Raw genomic sequence first — 21,807 nt, forward strand, 5'->3', positions numbered from 1 at the left:
TGTTTGAGCTGCTGCGCCTATCCTGCTCTTTGTTACAGCAAAAATCTAGTTCTACTGCTTTCTTTACAGTGATGTACATTTTGCTGTTTCAAAACATTTATGTAAATTTCCCATAAAAGATATAAATGATCTCCACCTCGTGCTTCTGGTAGCCCAGCATTCCATTCTCCAAAAAACTCGACAGATGCCACAGTTTCTCAGTCGCTTCCTTGTTTGGTTTATGCGTGGGAACACAGTAAGTAAGTATAAACCTTGTCTCCTCTTAAAAAGGATCCTAACTAGATAGATATGGAAATCTAAGTTTCAGCTTACCGAGGGCCCCGAAATATACTGGTATCACGGACTGAGATCTGAGACAACTAAATGGAAATAATTTGATCCAATACTCACCAAGTGGGCACAGGCAATAGCTTCATGGTGATAAAAATCAAAGTCTTTCTTTGGAGTAGACCTATTTATAATGTTAAATCCTAAATATTAAAATCCTCACCAATCCAATTCCATCAACTAGATACTTTTATAGTTTCATTTAAGTGTAAAGTTCTAAACTTAGTCATTCTAAGATATTCCAGAATGCAAATCTAAATTTGAGGAAAGAAGCCTCCTTGAGATGTATCAAAAATGATGGAAATGTCACTGCACTTGTTTATCTGTTATAAACTGTCATCGGGAGCTGTGACCAAGTGAACATGTGTACGTGCTTTACAGCATCTTGACATGTGCCTAAAGAGGGTTGTATGAGGAAGATGCAAGCTAAGTGACAGCTGCAGCTGGTTGTGGATATTTACTAAGCAATAGGTCCTACTCTCGAGCGCATGCCAGTTCCAGTCTGTGCTCTGTGCACTCCTTGGGCCACAAGGTGATTCAGACTAAAACTAGTGACAATTGCTATTGAATATTTAAAATATTGTCTTTTCATTGCTTGCTGCCACCTAACTTATTCTATCATCTTGTAATATTTAGTGTCTAGAAGTGATGGGTTTTTTTCCCCCTCATAAATAAAGCATTGTCTAACCATTCATATTGTCATTACTCTACAAGCAAACCAGCTAATTTATCTGGAGCTAATTCTAAAGCAATTTAGCATGTTGCTGCTTGCCTCTCATCAGATTCTCAGTCCCAGGAATATATTTGAAAGGCTGCCACCCTTTTAACTTTGAAACTCCTACTCCTGCATAAGCCAAGTCCTTCACAAACTCCCTACCCACAGCTCCTTTCATAACCACAAGGAAAGAGCATTTCCATAATGACACCATGAACGGCAATTTTCTTTGTAAAAGTTAGCATTCTAATTTAGGGTCCAGTAAAGAAGCAGCCTCTCCAAGAACAACCATTTTCAAAACCTCCAATGGCATAAAATTGATTATTCCCAGAGTTAAAGCATTTAAACTAACAGGAACTCCTCAAGCACACAAATACCTTCAGGAAAGTAAATTATTTTTAGCTTGACATTAATGTATGCTACTTGTTGAATCTAGGATTAGACTAACGTCTCTCACTGATTCCCTTTCCCTACAACTTTTCAGAATCAAACAATTTCAACAGAGGTCTTTAAGCATAGTAGTCAAAGCTTAGTTTTCCTTGTTGCGCTATTGGCTATGGCTTTGTTTACAGAAATGATTAAAAAGCTAGTGTGGAAGTATGCAATAAAACAGATGTGAACAGTCTTTTGTTTTGTGACAAATGTAATTGGACTGAAAGAGGTCTTTCAATGTGCACTAGTATATATTGCAACTTGGAACTACTGCATACAAAAGTCTACAAACAGGCTTGGGATTTATACTGCACTTTTGATTGTATAGAAATAACTAGATAAAAATTTATATATTGTCAAAGTCTGTCTAGCTTCCAGAACTGTACTTTACAGAAGAAAATCAATTCTGGGAGTAGCTGGTCATAGTATCTATTGAGTTATTTATACAGTCAAAGAGTTATGCAGCACAGAAACAGACCCTTTGGTCCAACTTGTCCATGCTGACCAGACATTGTAAACAGATCTAGTTGCATTTGGCCCATATCACTAAATTCTTGCTGTTCATGTACCCATCCAGATGCCTTTTAAATGTTGTAATTGTACCCACCTCCACCACTTCCTCTGGCAGCTCGTTCCATACACGCACCACCTTCTGCGTGAAGAAGTTACACCTCAGGTCCCTTTTAAGTCTTTCCTCTCTCACCTTAAACCTATGCCCTCTAGTTTTGGACTCCCCTACCCTGGGGGGAAAAAAAAAAGAAGAGATCTTGGGTACTCACCCTGTCCATGCCCCTCATGATTTTATAAACCTCAATAAAGGTCACGCCTCAGCCTCCAACCCTCCAGGGAAAACAATCCCAGCCTTTCAGACGCTCCCTATAGCTTAAACCCTCCAATCCTGGCAACATCCATTTAAATCTTTTTGAACCCTTTCAAGTTTAACATCATCCTTCCTTTAGCAGGGAGACCAGATTAACAGTAGTCCAAAAGTGGCCTAACCAAATGTCCTGTACAGCCGCAACATGACATCCTAACTCCTACACCCAGTGCACCACGAGTTTGCAAGAGATCCTGGACACATACTGTACAAAAAAGTGTTTTCAGGGAACGCTGGGGGGAATGAAAGGAGTTGAAATTAAAATACAGCTGAAGCTGAAGGCTTGTCCGAGGAGTCCGAAAGAGCGTCCGGTACCATATGCCATCTGGTCTAAAGTGGAAACATAACTGGAAAGGCGTGTGAATCTGGGAGCATTGGGACCAGTGGGACCGGTAACCATTGGTGATGGGCCATGCCAATCATTCTGGTCTTAAACACAGGTAGTGTATTGAGGATTTGTGGTGACTTTCAGGTCAAGTCACTGGGTGCGGATCAATACCGATAGAGGGGTCTTTCCAACTACAAGCAACTGTCTTTGACATCATATCAGTGCAGCTCTATTCCAGAGTGTCACGGACCAAACTTTAAGTGGATTGCCAGGAGCTCAGGGTTATCTGGACAATACTGTGGTCAGTGTTTCTCCGAAGAGAAGCATTTGAGAAACCTCAAAAGGAACACTAAAAAAGGTTTCAGGAGCACAGCCCTACAAATAAGGGAGAAATGTGAGTATTTTAGGGACTCCATTGAGTACCTGGACCATGTATAATCCTTTGCAATTGATTACATGACACCCAAGAATATGGAGGCTATCAGGAAGGTCCCTAGATCAGAGAATGTGTCTCAACTGAGATTGCTCTTGGGCTTGTCAATTACTATGGCAAGTCTGTCTCGAATCTGGCAACTGTGCTAAAACCCATCGATTGCTGAGAAAAGGGTGGCCATGGAAATGGACCCTGGTAATGTGAGAAGGCTTACAGGAAGGTGAAGCAAGCCTTAAGAATGTTAAGTGATTTTGACCTGAAGTTACCAATACATTTTTTGGGGTTGGTGCTGCACATGGTGTCATCCATCTTATTGAATGGAGGGGAAAGGTCTATCGCATTCACATTGATGTCACAAACAAAATCAGAGGAGAATTATGCCACACTTGAAAAAGGAGGATTGGGCATCGTTTTTGGCATTAAGTTCGCCCATTTCCTTTATGGCAGGCACTCCATACTGCTGACAAACCACAGGCCGCTAACCTCCATTTTTGATTTATATAAAGAGATACCTTGAATGGCGGCAGCATACCTGCAGAGATGGGCACCGACTTGGTCAGCCTATTCATAGGAAATCAGATACTGACGAGCAAAGAAAGACAGCAAAGCAGATGCCTTGTCAAGGCTGCCGCTACCAGAAAGCGTAGATGTTCCCGATTGGGACCTGAAAATTATGGATGTATCACATCTATTTTCAAGTATACACTGTGCATTCACATTTGTGAACGTGAGTGTCCAGGCTAAACAAGCTCTACCAGTGATCTTACTGGTTGCTCAACTCCTTCTGCAAAAACAGGGCCCCTCAAAGTAAAATGACTTCATATCAAAAGCAGATTTTTGCTTCTGACTTTTTAAGCACCACAGAAGTTTACAATCGTTTTCAATTGACAGCAAAATAGGTTAAGGTTCAGAATGCAACATGCAGAGTAAGTAAACCTTTAGATCCATGTTAATCATTTTATGTAACAAATTATTTGAGAAGCAATTCAACTTACAAAACAAGAAAAATAAATACTAAACAAATTAAAAAGGTCAGGATAGTAGTAGTGGTGGACATGGTGGTTATAAATTTCAATTCTTTAGGGACATTTTTAATAATAGCAACTTTCAAATATTCAATTTATCACAACTGTCGCAAAAAGAATTCATTCACGGGATGCGAGCAACACAGCCCAGTTATTTGTTGTCCCTTCTTGATTGCCCTTGAGAAGGTGGCAGTGGGCCATTTACTTGAAAGACAGCAGACCGTTTGGGATTGTTGGAAGGGAGTTCCAAGATATAATACAACATTTAATGTAATCCTTTGAATTTCCCCCATTGTATTCCAGTTCAGGAGCCTATATAATCTAAATCCAAACTGTACACTACAGTGACTATGTAAATTTCAGAGTGCCCATTCTTAAGCAAAATACTTCAGAAACTGGAAGTCCAAAACAAACAGAAAATGTTGGAAACTGTCAGCAGATTCAATAGCTCTGACAAAAGGCCATCACACTGAAACCTTTATTTTGCTGAAACCTTATTTCTCTCTCCACACATGCTGAGACACCTAAATATTGCCAATATTTCTGGTTCCAGATTAGGCAAGTAATCATTAAGTTTTGATGGTACAGTCGCACAAAACCCTGTAGGGAAATAGAAGCTCACTTCATTTTTCTTTTCAAAAAATTTTATGGCTGTATTTCATGTACAAGTAACTGGGTTACCAAAATTATGATTCATCAGGAAAAGGGAAGAACTGAATGACTGAAATACTGGCAGAATTCATTTCTAAGAACTTCAACAATTAAAATACACTTTTGACATCACTGCACTTACCATTTGCTCCAGGTCTTGCACACTCTCATACAGATGCACAGATCCTTATGGCTGAGGTACCTGAATATTGCCAGCCACACTTCCCGTTGCATCACATGTTTTGAGCCACCAGCCAATGGTAGAGAATCAGGCTCAGGACTATCGGGTGGAGGTCGCACCACATGCCGCTCCATTTGAAATGGCTTAGGAGGAGACTGCACAGACAGTTTGCTTAGTATCTGAGGACGAGGCAAACCTCCTAGAACTTTGTGGCAAAGCTGACTGGATGGTCCATTTTTCTTCTGCAGTGAAACCTCCACTGTCCTAAAGGAGTTTTTTTTCATATTCTCCCCTCTCAGGGAATAATAGTTATTTTCTCTATCCTTGGAGGCCAAAAGCGAATTTGTTTTTACACTTTTCGCATTTTCTACATCATCTTCCTCCTCTTCATCATCTTCCTCACTGAAAATATCATTAGAAAGCCTTCTGAGCTTGGACCTTTGGTTATCAGCCTTTGCATTTGACCTTGGACTAGATCCATCACTACTTCCTGTTGATCTCTCCAAGCTGGATTCTGATCCAGAACTTGAATTGGAGTCAGAATCAGAACTAGAGCTAGAGCTGGTTGCTTCATTTCGGTTGACACGTTTCATCATTTGTCGTATCCGTTCTATTCTTTCTGCATCTTCTGATTTTTCATGATTTGCTTTAGTGCATTCTTCAGAATCTGGAGTTGTTTTCCGTTTCTAAAGAACAAAAATCAAACTAAAAAGAGTTAAAAATTAAAAACCCTCAAAATGCTAAATTTCAAAAATCTGCAAAGTCAAAATGTTTTAATTGTTACAGTAAGCTTCAAATGATAAAATGGTTAATTACTTTCCATTGTCAAAGAAAGTAATGCTTCAATTTACTTTTCATTTACCTAAAAGAAAAGGGGGTCAAACAAGAGGCAGAGCCTTGAAAAATCAGGCTCCTACTTTTGATTAAAGATCATAAATTTAGAGTTTGAAATAAGTGAAGCCACAGTGAATTTTGTTTAATCTATATTTTTTGACATGTGAAATTCCTGCCAAAGTAATGTTGACAAATGGAAATTAATATGGGAGCAAAAAGCATCATTTCCCTTCTGGCTTTATTCTGTTCCAAATGAAGTTACTGCTCTTACATAAAATGTTTTAAAGACCTCTGTGTGTAATAATGAACTCTAGAATGCAGTAACCAGACAAATGTAGCAACCACTTTACCCACAGCATGCAAGTCCAGCAGCAAAGCTCTTTGGTGGGGCTGGAAATGGAAGGAAAGTTACGCAAAACATCATAAGAATTCAGCTATTTTTCAAATGAACTATGAAGTCATTAACATCTCACCCAAAGGATGGGTCTCAGAACGCAACTGTGCAGCTGCATTATTTACATTAAAAGATCAGCTAAATTTCTTTCTCAAGAGTTGGACTAGGACTTCAACTTATTTTTGCCACAGAAGCAACATCAAGATAAATACAACACAAAACAGTTTCAAGAAGATCTGGTCCTCTTCACAAAAGTCAAACAATTTTAAAATGAGAGAGTTTATGCAATTTCATTTGATATCAAAACTAAAATAACACAATTTAAAAGTCTGTGATAATGAACAAATTGTCAGGCAAGATAAGAAAGAGGAGACAGACCATGATTTCCTTCTCTCGATTAGAAAAACTGCTGCGTTGTACAAAATGGTGCTGTTTCACTTTCCAGAGTTAATCCGAGCAAATACAGGTCAGCTCTTGAATTCTAGCTTCTGGACTAAATGAAGATGAATGGCAAGTGAAACTGATCGTCAACTAAACAGATTTACAAGCCATTTCACCAAAACTGTACGATAATCAAGTAGGGCCTATGAATTTGATGATAGTGCAAGTGTAACGCTGTCCTGAGCAATATAGCATCTGGGATTTTATTTAATACTAACCAAACTTTCAATTACAAAATATTGCACGATGACTATTAAACATTCAGAACGGTCTCTTCCTCAGTCACGGCATACAAGGAACAGGAAAAGTGCTCTTAAGAAAACATTTGGGATTGCCTCCTTGCAATTTAAATGCATTATATACATGCCTAACCTTAGGCAAAGCAAAACAAAAAAATGATTATTTAATCAAGTGATCTTAATATCTTGCTATAAAAAGTAAAACTAACAGAAAATGCTGCAGACATTCAGCAAGTCAGGCAGCAGCTCTGGAGAGGTGGTGGTAAAATAGCCAGTTCTGGTCAATATGGGAATAACTGGGGCTTAGTAGTAACGCTCTCACCTCTGAATCAACTGCAAGTTCAGTCCTACTCAAGCCTGAAATCTGGGTTGGAACTGAATGCAGTATTGATGGAGTGCTGCACTGTCAGAATCTTTAGATAAAATATTAAGATATTAAGTCAAACATATCACAAATCTCATGGAGCCATTTTTGAAGAAAACTTTGACAGTTATTCCTAGGCAAAGTTCTTCCCTCTCAAGCAACATCACATGGAGAATATCTGGTCATCACGTACCATTTGGGACACCAAGTCCCAGAAGTTGTGGACATTAATTTATGTTCTTTCCTATTGACGAAACAATAACCCGATTCTTTACTCCGGGATCAATTGTTTCCAATAATTGTTTCTATTTTATACTTATCTACTTTGATCACAAATGATTTCAAATGTAGGCACTACAGAAATGACAAAAAGAAGATTTAAATTTGCCTTTTCTTTTTAAATAAACAGACCTTGCTTAATAGCATCCAAACAAAATTACTGCAAAAGCAAAATATGAAAGTGATTATAAAATGCTACAGCAGCATTGTCTGGGAATAGAATCTTGGCTCAATTAATATTGTGCTTGGGGCCAACAAAATCTAAACGCAGAGACAGCATAAACTATAAATTCATAGTTCTACAGATTAAGATTACACTCGAGTAACTGATTGAGCACAAAATATAGCAAATTACAGAAAGTTTAAACTACCTTCTCTGGAAAGCTGAATTTGAAAGTCGCAGTTGAAGATTGTTTTTTAAAAAAATTGTGTGTTAAAAACAATGTTTTTTAAAGGCATAACAGATACCAATATTTATTTCAGCAACCACAATACACGAGCAGATATCAGTAAGGAAAATAATAGAGATTTATATTGTACTTTCCACAGCCACTGGATATCTCAAACACTTGCAGCCAATTAAGCAGCTCCAAGATATAGTCATTTGTATAATGTACAGAATATAGCAGCCAATTTACACAGACCAAACGCACACAAACAGCAATATGATAATGACCAGATACACAGTTTGTGATGTTGATTGACGAATAAATCTTGGTCAGGAGACCAGGATAACATTTGTCTTTGGAAGAGTAACATGAGGCTGTTTAATCCATCCAAGTTAGACCACAGTTTAACATCTCATCTGAAAGACAGCACCTCGTAGAATGTAGTACTCCCTCAGTAGTTGACTGTAGCATTAACCTTGATTTTTTGTGCTCAAGTCTTGGAGTGGGGCTTCAATCCAGAACCTTGTGACTCAGAGGCAAGCGTGAGTTCAACTAAGCTTCCGAAGACACAATCATATAATCCCTAGTGTGGAAACAGGCCATTTGGCCCAACAAGTCTACACTGACTCTCTTGAAGAGCATTCTGCCCAGACTTACCCCCTCCCTACCGTATCCCTATATTTCCCATAGCTAATCCACATCCCTGGGCATTACAGGCAATTTAGCATGGCTAATCCACCTAGCTCGCACTTCATTGGACTGTCCATACAGACAGTCGCCAGGGGCTGGAATTGAACCTGGGTCCCTGGTGCTGTGAGGCAGCAGTGCTAACCACTGAGCCACCGTGCCATCCTAACGATGCTCAAGAACAGCCATGACTTTGTTAATCAATAGCAGCCAGAGTAAAATTAATTAGCCATCTTTGTTGCAAGCCAACACTTAGATAACAAAGTTAAATACACTGACTCAACATGCATTATTTAAAATGTGAAGGGTCATTTTAGACAGCATGCAAAACACATAACTTTATAAATTCCTTATTATCCAATATCAGCGGCATGGTAGCTCTGTGGTTAGCACTGTTGCCTCACAGCGCCAGGGACCTGGGTTCAATTCCACCCTTGGACGACTGTGTGGAGTTTGCACATTTTCACCGTGTCTGTGTGGGTTTCCTCTGGGTGCTCCGGTTTCTTCCCACAGTCCAAAGATGTGCAGGTTAGGTGGATTGGCCATGCTAAATTACCCATCTAGTGTTCAGGGATGCGTAGGTTAGGTGTGTTAATCAAGGGAAGTGCAGGGTTACAGGGGTAGAATAGGGGGATGGATCTAGGTGGGATGCTCTTCGGAAGGTCGGTGTGGACTTGTCGGACTCAATGGCCCGTTTCCACGCTGTATGCATTCTAAAGTTAAGCAGATTGATGCAGTATCAAATTAATGATACTACTTGGCAAATTAACAAAACAAAACAAATCAGGCAGCAGAATTTCAAATTTTGTTAAATTGGGCTGTGTGTTAAGTTGATAAGTTGAGTGTTAACTTAAGTGTATCCTTGAAACGATAATGGCTCAAATCTCGAAATTGTCACAGAGCATACATACAACTGAAGATTTGCGTCACGACATTTATGGACATCCTAACACCTGTACATACATTGGAACTGGCTAGCCGGTTCCAACTTCCAATAGGCAATACCCTCACTACCCAGAACCCTGGATTAGGGCAGAGAGTTGGGTTAGATACCCATGACGAATCTTGACAATTACCCCGGAAATCTTAATTTGAAACCTGGCCTATCAGCTGGATAACTCCATAACCAACTCCTCAATAACTGCATCAACCCCTAGCCTCAACTACCTAACAATTCACCCAGGTATTTACTAATTCATTTAAAGACCAGACCTTTAAATACCTCCCAAAATGCAACAGATACAGACATAAAATAGGAAACTGTCCTTTCCTTTCCTCCATCACTGCAGCCCTCATCTTCTGGAGTGGAAGAAAACTTATATCTATTAAGAAATTTAATGTAACTGACTGCAGCAGTAAATCTGAGGAAGTATTCCAATATAGCTGGCAAGATCTCAGATATGGTAGGCAAGCCAGTATGATACAAATGGAAAGGCACATGCTTGTGAAAGATTTACTAAAGCAGCAATAGGTCAGCATACTGGGGTTGACGACAGTCTCCAGATTTAAAAATCAACAAAATGGTCGTCATTACCTTATGGATTCTGTGAATTCTCAACAAGGTCAACTATCTCTATTAACTGATCCAAAACAAAATGAAAAGACATACACATGGCCACACAGTATCAAGGTATTGCCTGATGTCAGAAAATCAACCTCAGCAATAGTTAGTACCTTCTACAGGACAGCCTAGATTTTCAGAAAAATAAAGTTAAGAAGGACGGCGCTCAGCAGAAAATTCTCTCCATTCACCAGTGTGATTATGAGAGAACCTTGCACTCATTAGATACTCAGTCAAATTAATTTACAGAGAGAGACACAAACTCACTGCTAGTTAGGAAGGAAACTTTTTCTATTTGGGATTTAAGGAAAAAAGAACAAAAACTATAAGCTGAAATGTTTCTAAATTATTTGATCACCCTAATACTTCTGCTGTCTTAGAATAACCAGCAGAACACTGAAACGGAGTATAACTGGCTTCATTTGTGGAGTTTATCAAATTGAGTTGTACAGTAACTGCCATTTAGAGTTTCAAGTGTACAGCTTTGCACCTTCAAAACTGAACAAACAAAAATATTGAAAGGGTACCAATTTTAAAAAAAAAAAAATCAATCTTGGTTAAAAAATATTTCACAAAATTCATCATTTTAACAGAGACAAACCAAAACTACATGCATGCAAATTTTAAAATCTAGCAACATTGCCTACCTTTCTCTTTTGAAGTTTGTCATCCTTTCCACCTCTTAGCTAAAGAAAAGGAAAGCACAAACATGAAAATATAATTAGCCATTGATCTGTAATAAGTGTATTTCTGTATAGTGAATACAATGTTTCTGAAATGCCTAACAGGCATTTTGCATTGTAAATACATAAATCTTTGATTTTTAATAAAGGAAGAAATTAAGAACATATGAAGCCGGTTTTGAACTTCTGAGATCATTGGCGTCCTGTGACTTAACTCATATTCCTTAATACCTTTGATTAACAGATCTATCAATTTCAGTTTAAAGTTAAACAATGCTTCTAATATCAACTGCTGTTTGCAGAAGAGTTCCAAACATCTACTATCCTTTCCTTGTTTCCTAATAGCACTCCTGAAAGATCTGGCTGTAATTTTTAAATACGTTCCCAAATGGGAGACTCGCAAGCTCACAATTTCTTTTCCCCCCTCAGTCTACCCTGTCAGATTTAAAATTTCTTGAAAATTGGATGCTTTACTACAGACTGGAGGATTTGAGGATACATGATAGACAATGAGAATCTGTGAAAGCCACAGTATTGAAGGCACAGAGTAGAAATGGAAGTTCATCAGAAAGATCATCTTGGCCGGGACATGTTTGACAATAGTTTTCAATGGCACGGAGTTCTGTGAAGTCATCTTTCACTTATTGTAAATGTACTGATGCTGCAGAGACCAGCAATCCCTGCTTAATCCTAATTACAAATACAGTTTACTGGTCTGTACTTTCTTTGCTTTCCCAGTTGTTTAATAAAAGTTAAGGTTACAAAGTGATGGAAGCTTTCACAACATCTAATGGTCCCTCATTCAATCATGACTAAATTTAATGTTCGTATTTAGTATGCTAGGATAGCTACCCTTCAGATAGGGTTAGGACATTGTAGGGTTCTAAAGACTGTGAACCTCTCTACCTTCACCCCTGTAATTGTCACTGCAACTATATTTGGTCACATGGTTGCTAATGAAAAACGAACACATATTTAGAATATATTTATTTGTCATTTTATTTACAATGAAGTTTCATTCACACCACCCATGTGGCCTCGGATGGGTTTTCTTTTCCTTTTCTCTCTCTCCCACGATGTCTAGGTGCAGTCTTGGTGTCCATGGATGGGATGGAGGGAGCCTGTTCTATCATGAAGACTGATCACCTTGGAGTTTTGGTTGGGAGAGTCTGGGGAAATTTATGGTTAGAAGGCTCAGACATGCTCATAGGGTGTCCTGTCAAGATGCAGGCTCACCCTCAACTTGAAATTCTACAGGGTTGTGCATTGCAGGCAGAGTGGAGGGGGTGCTGGGCACCTCTGGCATGTCCCACGAGAGGACTTCAGGGATTCCGTATGTGGCTCCTCCTCTGATTAGCTGCCTACTTACACAAACCTGTTTCCTTATGAGGCAGAGGCATCTGGAATGAGTCAAGGTCCCTCATCGCCTGGTTGTCTTGCCATCGTTGCTGAGCACCATTGGCTAGAGCAATGCAGTTAAAGTCTGTGTGCATATCGATAGACATTCTGCATGCTGGATCTGGCTCTTCATGGCAGCCATCAACTATCCATGCAGACAGCCAGACATGTGCATGCCACTGTCATCACAGTACCAATAGCATTGATGGACACCTCCAATCTTCGATCTAGTTTGCCAAGTGTCTCTGATGAATCTGCTTGCTGCTCCTGTGACTTTGCATTTTAATAAAATTGTTAATGATCAACAGCTTGAGGTTTTCTCCTGCTTCAGGCTGAGCAGATGGCTGGTCTCTAGCAGGCCTGAGTGCCAGCAACCTGGGGTATTTCTTCCTCAGCCAGCTGTGGAGATGTGCCAGGGATGCGCTCCTGCTTCAAATCCTGCTGACACATCAGATACCACTGACGTATCAGTTTCAGAGCTGATAGGGATGCAGGGAACAACCATGCCACTGCTGCCTCCTGAGGGGTCTGAGATTTCTTCTTCAGAGTGGGAGGCGGTACTGTTGGCTGGAGAGACTGCTGTCTTCAGGGAACAGGATGTGTGAATGCCACTGGTACCTGCAGATAAAGACAGTGGGAATTAATTGCAAAATAGGGGTGGAAGCTTGAACACGTTAAGAATACATTTACAGTGATAGTAACGGGAGAGCCAAATGAATCTTACTTGGTTGGTAGGACATGGAAGCCTCGCCCTCCCTGTGTGAGATGTCTCCGTTCTATTCCTCAAGCTCAAGATTCTCTCCTTGTCTTCTCACCCCACACAAGTATCAGGCACCCCACCATTTGCTTTAGCCACCTCTGTCCTATTGCAGCCGTTTTCTCCTGCAATGAGATAAACGGGGGGATTGAGTGAGATGAAAGAGATTGGCACAGTAGTTAGTGTTGGTCCATGTGCAGGAAAGGTGGTGATGTGCTCTAAACAAATGAGGGAGTAGAAAATGCAGAAGGCAGCAAGGTTTACATGGTACTTATAAAAATGAAAGCGGTGGATCTTCAGCTTTGGCAGGAGGTGGGTGCAGTGGAGTTTGAGTGAGTGTGAGGTAACAGAGAAGATTGTGTCACTCACCTTGGCAAAGCACAGATGATTAATCTTCTTGCAGTATTGTTGAGCATTCCTGAGGACTGTGAACACTGCACTCTCAGGTAGCCACTTCATGCCAGGCTGTCACGGTCCATGTAGTGGTTTCCTCCATCAGTGAGGAAACAAGATGACCCTCTTCTCCACTATCTCATCACCAGGATCTCCAGGTCCCAATCAGCAAAGTGGCTTGCCAAACTATGTCTATCAACCATCTCTGAAGCAGTTCTGCCCATTCAGAACTGCAAGAGAAAGGTTAATTCCTGACTTGTAGTGGTGGACCAGGTGCAGAGCTGTGCTTTAAGTATAGCTCCATTGACAGGAAACCTGGACGTTCCAGACAGCGGCAAGCACTTCACTGCTGGTGAGTGCACAATAACATGAGTGTGGTACGCAACGAATAAAGCAGCAGACAATTGCACAAGATAACTTACTGGAGCTTAGTGAAATTCTCCATGAAACTCCACGAAATTGATATTTCGCCAATACTAGGCAAAATTCAGCTCATGGAGTTAGTAGTTTCCTGATTACAGACATAAGACAAACTGATATATATATTTCTATGGTTTTCCTCTTGTACTTATCAAGATTGACAGCTGTAACTAGAGCTCACTGTAGAAGCACCCAAGTACTAGCATCAATTGTACTCCATCAACATTCATTACTGAAACTAAACTTGAAATTCCAGGCTGAAGCATCTTTTTCAATTTGGCAATTGCAATTCTCTCTAATCCTGCCACAAATTGTTCAGTCTATTGACAGGTTTAAGTGTCCAAAAGACGACTGAAATTATAATTTTACACAATGCAAAAAGAGTAATATTGTGCCCAAGAGAAACCCAGTTAAAATGAAGCTATCGGCAGCCTACAAATCAAATATCTTAAGAACTTTTAAATTCTAGGAAACATAGAAAAAAGGAGTAGGTCATTTGGCCCTTAAGGCCTCTCCACCATTCAACATGATCATCCAACTCAATATCCTGATCCTGCTTTCTTCCCATACCTTTTGATCCTTTTGACCCCAAAGAATTATATCCAACCTCTTGAAAACAATGTTTGGCCTCAATTGCTTTTTGTGGCAAAGAATTCCACAGGCTCACTACTCTGGGTGAAGAAATTGCTCATCAGTCCAAAATGGCCAAACCTGTATCTCCCTGGTTTTGGACATTCTGGTCATCAGGAACACCCTGCCTGAGTTTATTCCATCCAGTCCTGTTAGAATTTTATAGATTTTGACGATATGCCCCTCCTGGGTCAGTTTGCTTAGTTGGCTGGACAGCTGGCTTGCAACGCAAGAGTGACGCCAACAGCATCAGTTCAATTTTCACACCAGCTGAGGTTACCATGAAGGACTCTCCTTCTCAACCTCTTTCCTTGCCAGAGGTATGGTGATCTTTGGGTGAAGACAAAACCAGTTGTGTCTCTCGCTCCCTCTCTCAAACTCCAGTCAATAAAGTTTGAACTGATCCAATCTGTCCTCGTATGTCAGTCCTGCCATCCCAGAAAAATCAATCAGTCTGGTAAAACTTCACTGCGTTCCCTCCATAGCCAGAACATCCTTCCTCAGGTAAGGAGAACAAAACTGCACATAGGTGTAGTCTCACCAAAGCCCCGTAGTGTTGCAGCAAGACGTCCCTGCTCCTGTACACACACGGTCTTGCTATAAAGGCCAACAGTACCATTTGCCTTCATCGCCTGCTGTGTCTGCACACTTATTTCAACTAAATAAGTGGCCAAGGACAGCCAGATCTCATTCCACTCCCCCTTCTCATTCTATCACCACGACATGTAAGGCACTGATGGGTAATCTAGATCCAAGCATGGGTGAAATCAGTGTTTTAAATTTTAATGTTAGAGAATGCGTTAGTTTCCTCCTCCTTTAGGAGCTAAGTTATTATCCAGATATTAAAAAGAAAATGTTTATTCCACATGGCTGAGAGACAATCATGACAAGTCAACAGTGATACTCAGCTAACTGTAGAAACCCAAATACAAATCTTGCATTTTTTTCAACACAACAGCTGAACATTCAGCAAATCTTTTTTCAGATATGAGGTGAGCCTATTTCCTGACTTTCTTTTAGAGCTGTCTCAGACAAAATCTACAAAAATAATTGTAAATGTGTCAGCTTAACTTCCAGCCAAGTTTGAACTTTCATCTCATTCATAAATACCGTAAATACTGTGGTAATGTTAAAAAAAGAAAAAATGCTCAAGCAAGGAATATCCTGTTGTTTAATAGTGTAACACAAAAACGTGCTCACCCCACATTAAAAGTTTAACTTGGAAGACGAAAATCTCAAATATGTACGCTCTGATCCTAAGGTCTAACTTCAATGCCCAAGGTGGGAATGAAAGGTATTTTTAAAAATTCAGTGGTTCTAACCAGTGTTAAAATACAAAATATTATTTTAGTCATATTTTATGCCATGCTTTTGTTCAAAATGGTCACCTCACTTCTTAGTCATTTAGTTTATTCAACTTCTAGGTTAAGATTTCGTAATTAGATTGTGTCCTGATGCGTTCGTTACATATGTAAATTCCACAAACATTTACAATAAATCCCCACACATTAGGTTCAAAACATAATAACTTTGCTAAAAATTAGGCCCTTAGGTTAAGTTTTCCATACCAAGTAAATCTAGAAGGTTAACTTGAGCAAAGAAGTTAATTTGCTGCGTTAACTTGTCAAAAGCTGTATCACAGCATCACATGCTGCTATTTTGACTTCATTACGTTACTTTGTAATAGGGGAATACAACTGCAGAGAAGCATTCTTCTGCATTACAACTGTAACTGCATTTCAGAATTACTTCATTATCTGTAAAGTTGGTTTGGATGTCCCGAAATCATGAAAAGCGCCATATAAATTCAAGTCTTTTTACATCCAGTATTGAGCAATCACTTCATGTAGCTCGTAGGTTTTTTTCCGCCCAAGGAGTGAATAAAAAGAAAAAATGGAAAATTTAAAGTTTAGGAACATTAGAAGAGGTTTGTTTTCCAACTCCCTCAAAAATAGCTTGATTACATACATTGACATTTAACCAGCACATACCTTGAATTGACACTTTCCAAATTGGCATTTAGGATTGAGAATTATACTAAAATCAGGGAATGACCACATAACCAATATTCAAAACTAGCATGGCTGTCTTCACTTGTACCAATTTGGGAACAAGAATACTGACTCGACAAGACCTTCAACTCCTTTTGCCCCCTCTTCATATTATCGAATCTGGTAAAAGTTTACTTAAAATAGCATATTGATGGAGGGCACGAGAAATGACAAACCAAAAGGAGAACCTAACGTATAAAATTGTTGAACTGCATTCGTGAGGGAAGTGAAGATATTTTAAAACTTAGTTACAACATTTTAGTTATAGATTTCTTAGTTTCATCCTTTAGCAATGTAGATCACAATAACCTCAACGGACTCCTGGAACAAGAAAAGTGCCTCAAATCAATAGCCTACCTTTAATCTTCCATTGTTACAGAATTATTCTTAAACTTCAAAAAAATCTGGAATGATAGAAGACTATGAAGGAAGGGACACCGGGTTTAATCTGTTAGAGTTCTTTTAACAGAAAAAAAATCAGGACTAAAAATAATATTTTGTGGCAAGTTACTGATTTTCGAACATTATTACAGACAATAATCCCTTAATTTCCAAATTACATCTAGATGTTGTTTAGAAAGTCTATATCAGATTAAATAAGAGTTTAGGTAAGGTTTGGAGATGGAGCAGCAGAGTTTAGTACCATAGGATCATTCCTATCCACCCAAGGAGAGAAACATCTAAACAGTTTAACACTTAAATTGAAAAGCTGATTGTTGTTGTCTGCTTGTTTAGTTAGCGGGAAGAGTCTGTGGCCGTGAGTGAACTGAGAGTTCTCCTAGTCAATATTAATGTGTCAACTGAAACTGCCAAAGACATTAACTCAGGATTCATTTGTTTGGTGCTTTGAGAACTTGGGTGTGTGCAAATTGGCCACTACATTTGCATATGTAATAGTGGCTGCATTTGCAAAATGCCCTGGACCATCCTGAGGAAATACGGTACTCTACAAATACAATTTTTTCCTTTCAGAGACTTAGACTTTATGAATATGTAGTAGGACATGTGTGCCAATACTCACGATCACCTACGGTGAAACAAGTAGCATGTGGGACAAAGATTCAATGGTAATTATTTTTTGATGTATTAATTGTGGCAGAACGGGAAGAGTATCCAAATAGACAAGCAAACCTCTGGCATGAATATTCACGATTGAATCTGTGACCGTTTCAATTCCATAACCTTCAATTTCTCTTCATTTTCCTTCAAAGTTGTTATGCATCATGTCATCATATGAAGCAGCAGTACCTTTTTTCTCAAAAAAAGGCGATGGACAGATGCATAAAGACGACAACTGCTTTTCTGTATGCTTCACAAAACACAACAGCCCTTTGTCTTGTCGGATAAAAGTTCATGTGAAAAACAGTTCCAAATGCTTTATAGTCATGCACAGGCCTCATCATCAGCGCTCTTGCATATTTTCAAGATCAATTTTAATTCTGGCCATGAAAATTCAACTATTGTAAAAGAAAATGTATTTCCTGAACATACGCAATTACAAGTTCAGGGCACCAATGAAAAGTACACAGTACAGAATAATGTATGAATGCAAAGTGTGAGCAAAGTCTTAAATAAATTATATATTTAGTCTCCCAAATATGAAAGAATTTTAGCTTTTAGTAGCACCGTTCCTTTTCAGTGTGCAAACTGAGCACAGCTTTCCAGCCATTCTCTCAGGTGTACTATTAGGGCATTTATAAAAAGACATTTTCATTCGACATCTAATTTGGAGATTTGCTTATTGGCAGTGAAGACATTACACAACAACTCATTAAGCAATTCTTCAGATACAGTGGCCCAAATTAATTCACCTTTCCCTTTAGAGCTCTTCAAAATGCAAATTTTATTGATAGGCTTTCGTGTAAAACAAGTTTTTCCCAGTGATTCCATTTTCAAGTCTCAGATTTCTCCCCCTCAACCGCCAACCCAACCCAAGTTGCCAACTCCACAACTCCTGTCCCTCAAATGAGCAGCAGTGGCCTTCAACTGTTGAACAGCTTTCATTGCTGCAAGCGTTGTAACTGAGGGGTTTTATAAGAAAAAAAAAACCTACTTTTTGTGCAAATAAGGCTGTGAAAAGGTAAGGCCTCAAGGACCTATCCCCACCAACAAAAAAAAACATAAGGATTTAAAGGGGCCTCACAGCTGTTAGATTTAGTTCCAGCTCCATGACAGCCATAGTTGCCACCCCATAATCTCATCTTGCGACCACATTGGGGCCATGACCAGTTTGGGAAGCCCTAACCTAAAGTTAGAGTTTACTGTTATGAATAGCATTCACAACTTTGATAAATCTCACACCTTTTATATTCTAGCCCCAATTTTAGTCATAATGCAGACAAAAGTATGAAAGTGTAAATCAGACACTAATTGCACATATGCAGCTAAACACAAATGAGTAAGTTGTTGATAAAGTTTCCTTGTACTCTGAAGCTTCACTAGTCTTACCAAGATTTGTCACTGAAATAAATGAAGTGAATGTAGTCACAATCCATGTGACATTAAACTGAGCAGGAAAATTTAGGGCTTACCCATTCCAAGTTAATTCTTAATGTAATGATAAATTTACTTGCTGGTAATAAGCAGCGTTAACACAAAGTTAATTTTTACAAGTGGGGACTCAGATTTTAGTTATGTTGAAACTTTAAAAAGAAAAAGATACAAGTAAAATTCTCTTTTTTTTTGTGCCCCTCAAACTCACCTCTCTTCCCCCTTGTTTTTGCTTTCTGTACCTGGTTTGATATTAAAGCAGAAAGTGCCGATTAGAGTTGTGAATGCATACCCTCAATTCCTTATAATTCAAGGTTTCCAAAACTGGGGCCCTGATCCTCAGAGATGTAGCAAGTATACCTTCCAGACCCAAAATGTAGAAGGCAGCAATGGCTGCCATGAAACTAATGGCTGTGAGGTCCCTTTAAATCATGTTTTCTAACGAAGGGCATGGCTCAATGGACAGGTTTTTGAGGCCTGATTCCTGGTGCAAATAGACTGCAAAAATATAGGTTTTCCTTTACAATCTTGACATACTTTGCAACAGACAGAACCTGCTCAGTGGCACAAACCTACAAATCTACTTGCTCTCCTCCCACCGCAATGAAAATCACCAAAACTTACTCTTGGGTCATGAGAAAATACAGTCACATTGAGAACAAGTTTGGGAAAAAACTGATGGAAAAAAAATCAATTAAAAGAACCTTTAAATGAGGAAGTTATTTATCCTGTTCAGATTCCCTGCAGGAAGTGCTGCATCCCAATGACTTTCTAATATAGGGTAACTGCAACTTTCAAAGCAGAGTCCAATAGAATGCCTGAAAGCAAGTGTGCTGTCATGCATGGTTGGGGTAATTTGTTGCCAAGAATAAAATGCAGCCTAATGTAAGCTAAACTTCATCGTTGGCTGGGAGGAGAAATAGGGAAGTACAGGGATATGGACAAATTGCCATTAATTGGATTAGTTTTTCAAAAAGAAAGGAGGTGGAAAACCCTGCTGTATCTGAACAATTCTAGTAACAGCTCTACACCGTTAAAATAAAAACACAACTTCCAAGCTGTAGGATTTCTGCAAGTTGCACAATTTTAATTTCATCCTTCAAATGGCATTTTGGCATCACTTACTCCATTTTTGGTTCTTTCATTCTATTTCATAAGTTTGATAAACACTTTTACTGTCAAGCTTGGCTGACAACCCAGATAACTATTGCAATTCAAGTTTTAACGAGAAACAGACTAAAGTCCGAAACAGGGTACAACTGTTGAAGGCTCAAAGCCAGACCAAATCACGCCAGTAGGAAAAATAAGTGGTTTGGACAATCAAAACAAAATGCAAATTGCACCCAAGTGAATGCGATTATTTTACAAAGATTTCAGAAAACGTTTTGTTAAAAACAAAGGGCCATATTTTCCTGCACGTCCATCTTGTCTCTGGAAAAAAGCTCATTTCACAAGAGTTTTACACACACGTACCACATATTTAACGAAAGGTCTAAGGTTACTGATTCTGGATGCTCATGTAATCGTCTGAGGCAGGCACTGCACTGGTGGTAATCTCTGGGATAATTTGTGCACCGAATTATTAAGCCCATCCACTGCCTGCCAGAATATTACATCTGTACACCTCTTCTTCTTAACACATATCAACTGGTAGGTTTAACATTGCACGGAGTGAATCAATCTATATTTATTGACAATAAATTCATATATGATCTTTGTTGCCCTATCATCACAAAACTGAATTTAAAATTTGATTAAATTTAAGCACTTTTTTTTTTAAGAAAGGGTTATTCTGCTTTGTTACATTCTGTCTTTATGGACAAAACCTCAAAAAAGGTTGTAGAAGATGTAGATGGCCCACCAATATCATCACTGCAAGGCTTCAAACATTTTCCAACCAAGCCATGTTACTAAATAGAGTCCACTTGGGCAAATTGGTTTGTAGTTAGTGCCACAACAAGGAACAAATAAAAAGACTGCCATGTGTACTGGCTAAGATGTCTATTCTCAAAACAAGTCATCTTCAAATGAAGAAAAAAAAAAGTTACATTTTACCATTTACAAGTTTTCCAAAACACTATTTCATTTGATTGAATTCACCATTTCAAGTGCCTGAACAATTTCAATGGCCCATCTTTATCCAATTTATTAAACACCCAAATCAGCATAATCCTGGTAATTACGTTATATCCACACTGGGACATAGGATCCCGTGACAATACCTGCACATTCTAAAACCACAACACTATGTTCAAATTGATTGACTAATATTCTAATTCAGAACATTATATTGTGCATTACAATAATTAAAGATAAAACAGGTACTTCCATAGCCTATTTAGCTGCACCAACAGGAATACATCAGAGGTTCAAAGGACAACATAAATGACAACCTACATGAAGTATTTCCCTGCAAGTAAACCAACATATTGTGCAGGTATGCAAATGTATTTGCATAGCAATGCCCATATGCGATGGGAGTTCTTTAAGCTTGTACTTGGATGAGCACCTAACATATAAATTGCCAACTATTAACCATTTTTAATCAGATCTTTAAACAAAATATTTTGAAAATTGCAATACCTTTTTACTTGGGCCCAAATCAGTTGGTAAATCTTTTTCTTTTCTTCGTTTGAGTCCTAGACCATCATCAGATTTCCGTCTGTTGGGATGATATTCCTCCACTTTTGGACGTCCAAGGTCTTCAGACTTTCGTCTCCCTCCATCTTCACCTTCTTTAAACTCCTTTAAGAGAGACCCAGGAAGATTGGAGGCGAATTTAAACCCAGGGCCTCTCTTCTGCATGAAGATCGGAAATGGGAATAAAC

At 39.0% G+C, this 21,807-nt stretch overlaps 1 protein-coding gene across 1 annotated transcript in view; it reads right to left on the minus strand.

The window, feature by feature from the left end:
• Nucleotides 1-21,807, minus strand: part of LOC109922428 (lysine-specific demethylase 2B-like) — a 99,719-nt gene that overhangs the window by 44,232 nt on the left and 33,680 nt on the right. The window contains exons 5-7 of the mRNA XM_048612390.1: nucleotides 21,563-21,778; nucleotides 10,805-10,843; nucleotides 4,931-5,655 (exon numbers count right to left, since the gene is read on the minus strand). Of these exons, the coding sequence (XP_048468347.1) occupies nucleotides 4,931-5,655; nucleotides 10,805-10,843; nucleotides 21,563-21,778 (980 nt within the window). The remainder of the gene's footprint in view (nucleotides 1-4,930; nucleotides 5,656-10,804; nucleotides 10,844-21,562; nucleotides 21,779-21,807) is intronic.

The sequence above is a fragment of the Rhincodon typus genome, chromosome 26 (genome assembly GCF_021869965.1).
Source record: "Rhincodon typus isolate 14 chromosome 26, sRhiTyp1.1, whole genome shotgun sequence".
NCBI lineage: Eukaryota > Metazoa > Chordata > Chondrichthyes > Orectolobiformes > Rhincodontidae > Rhincodon > Rhincodon typus.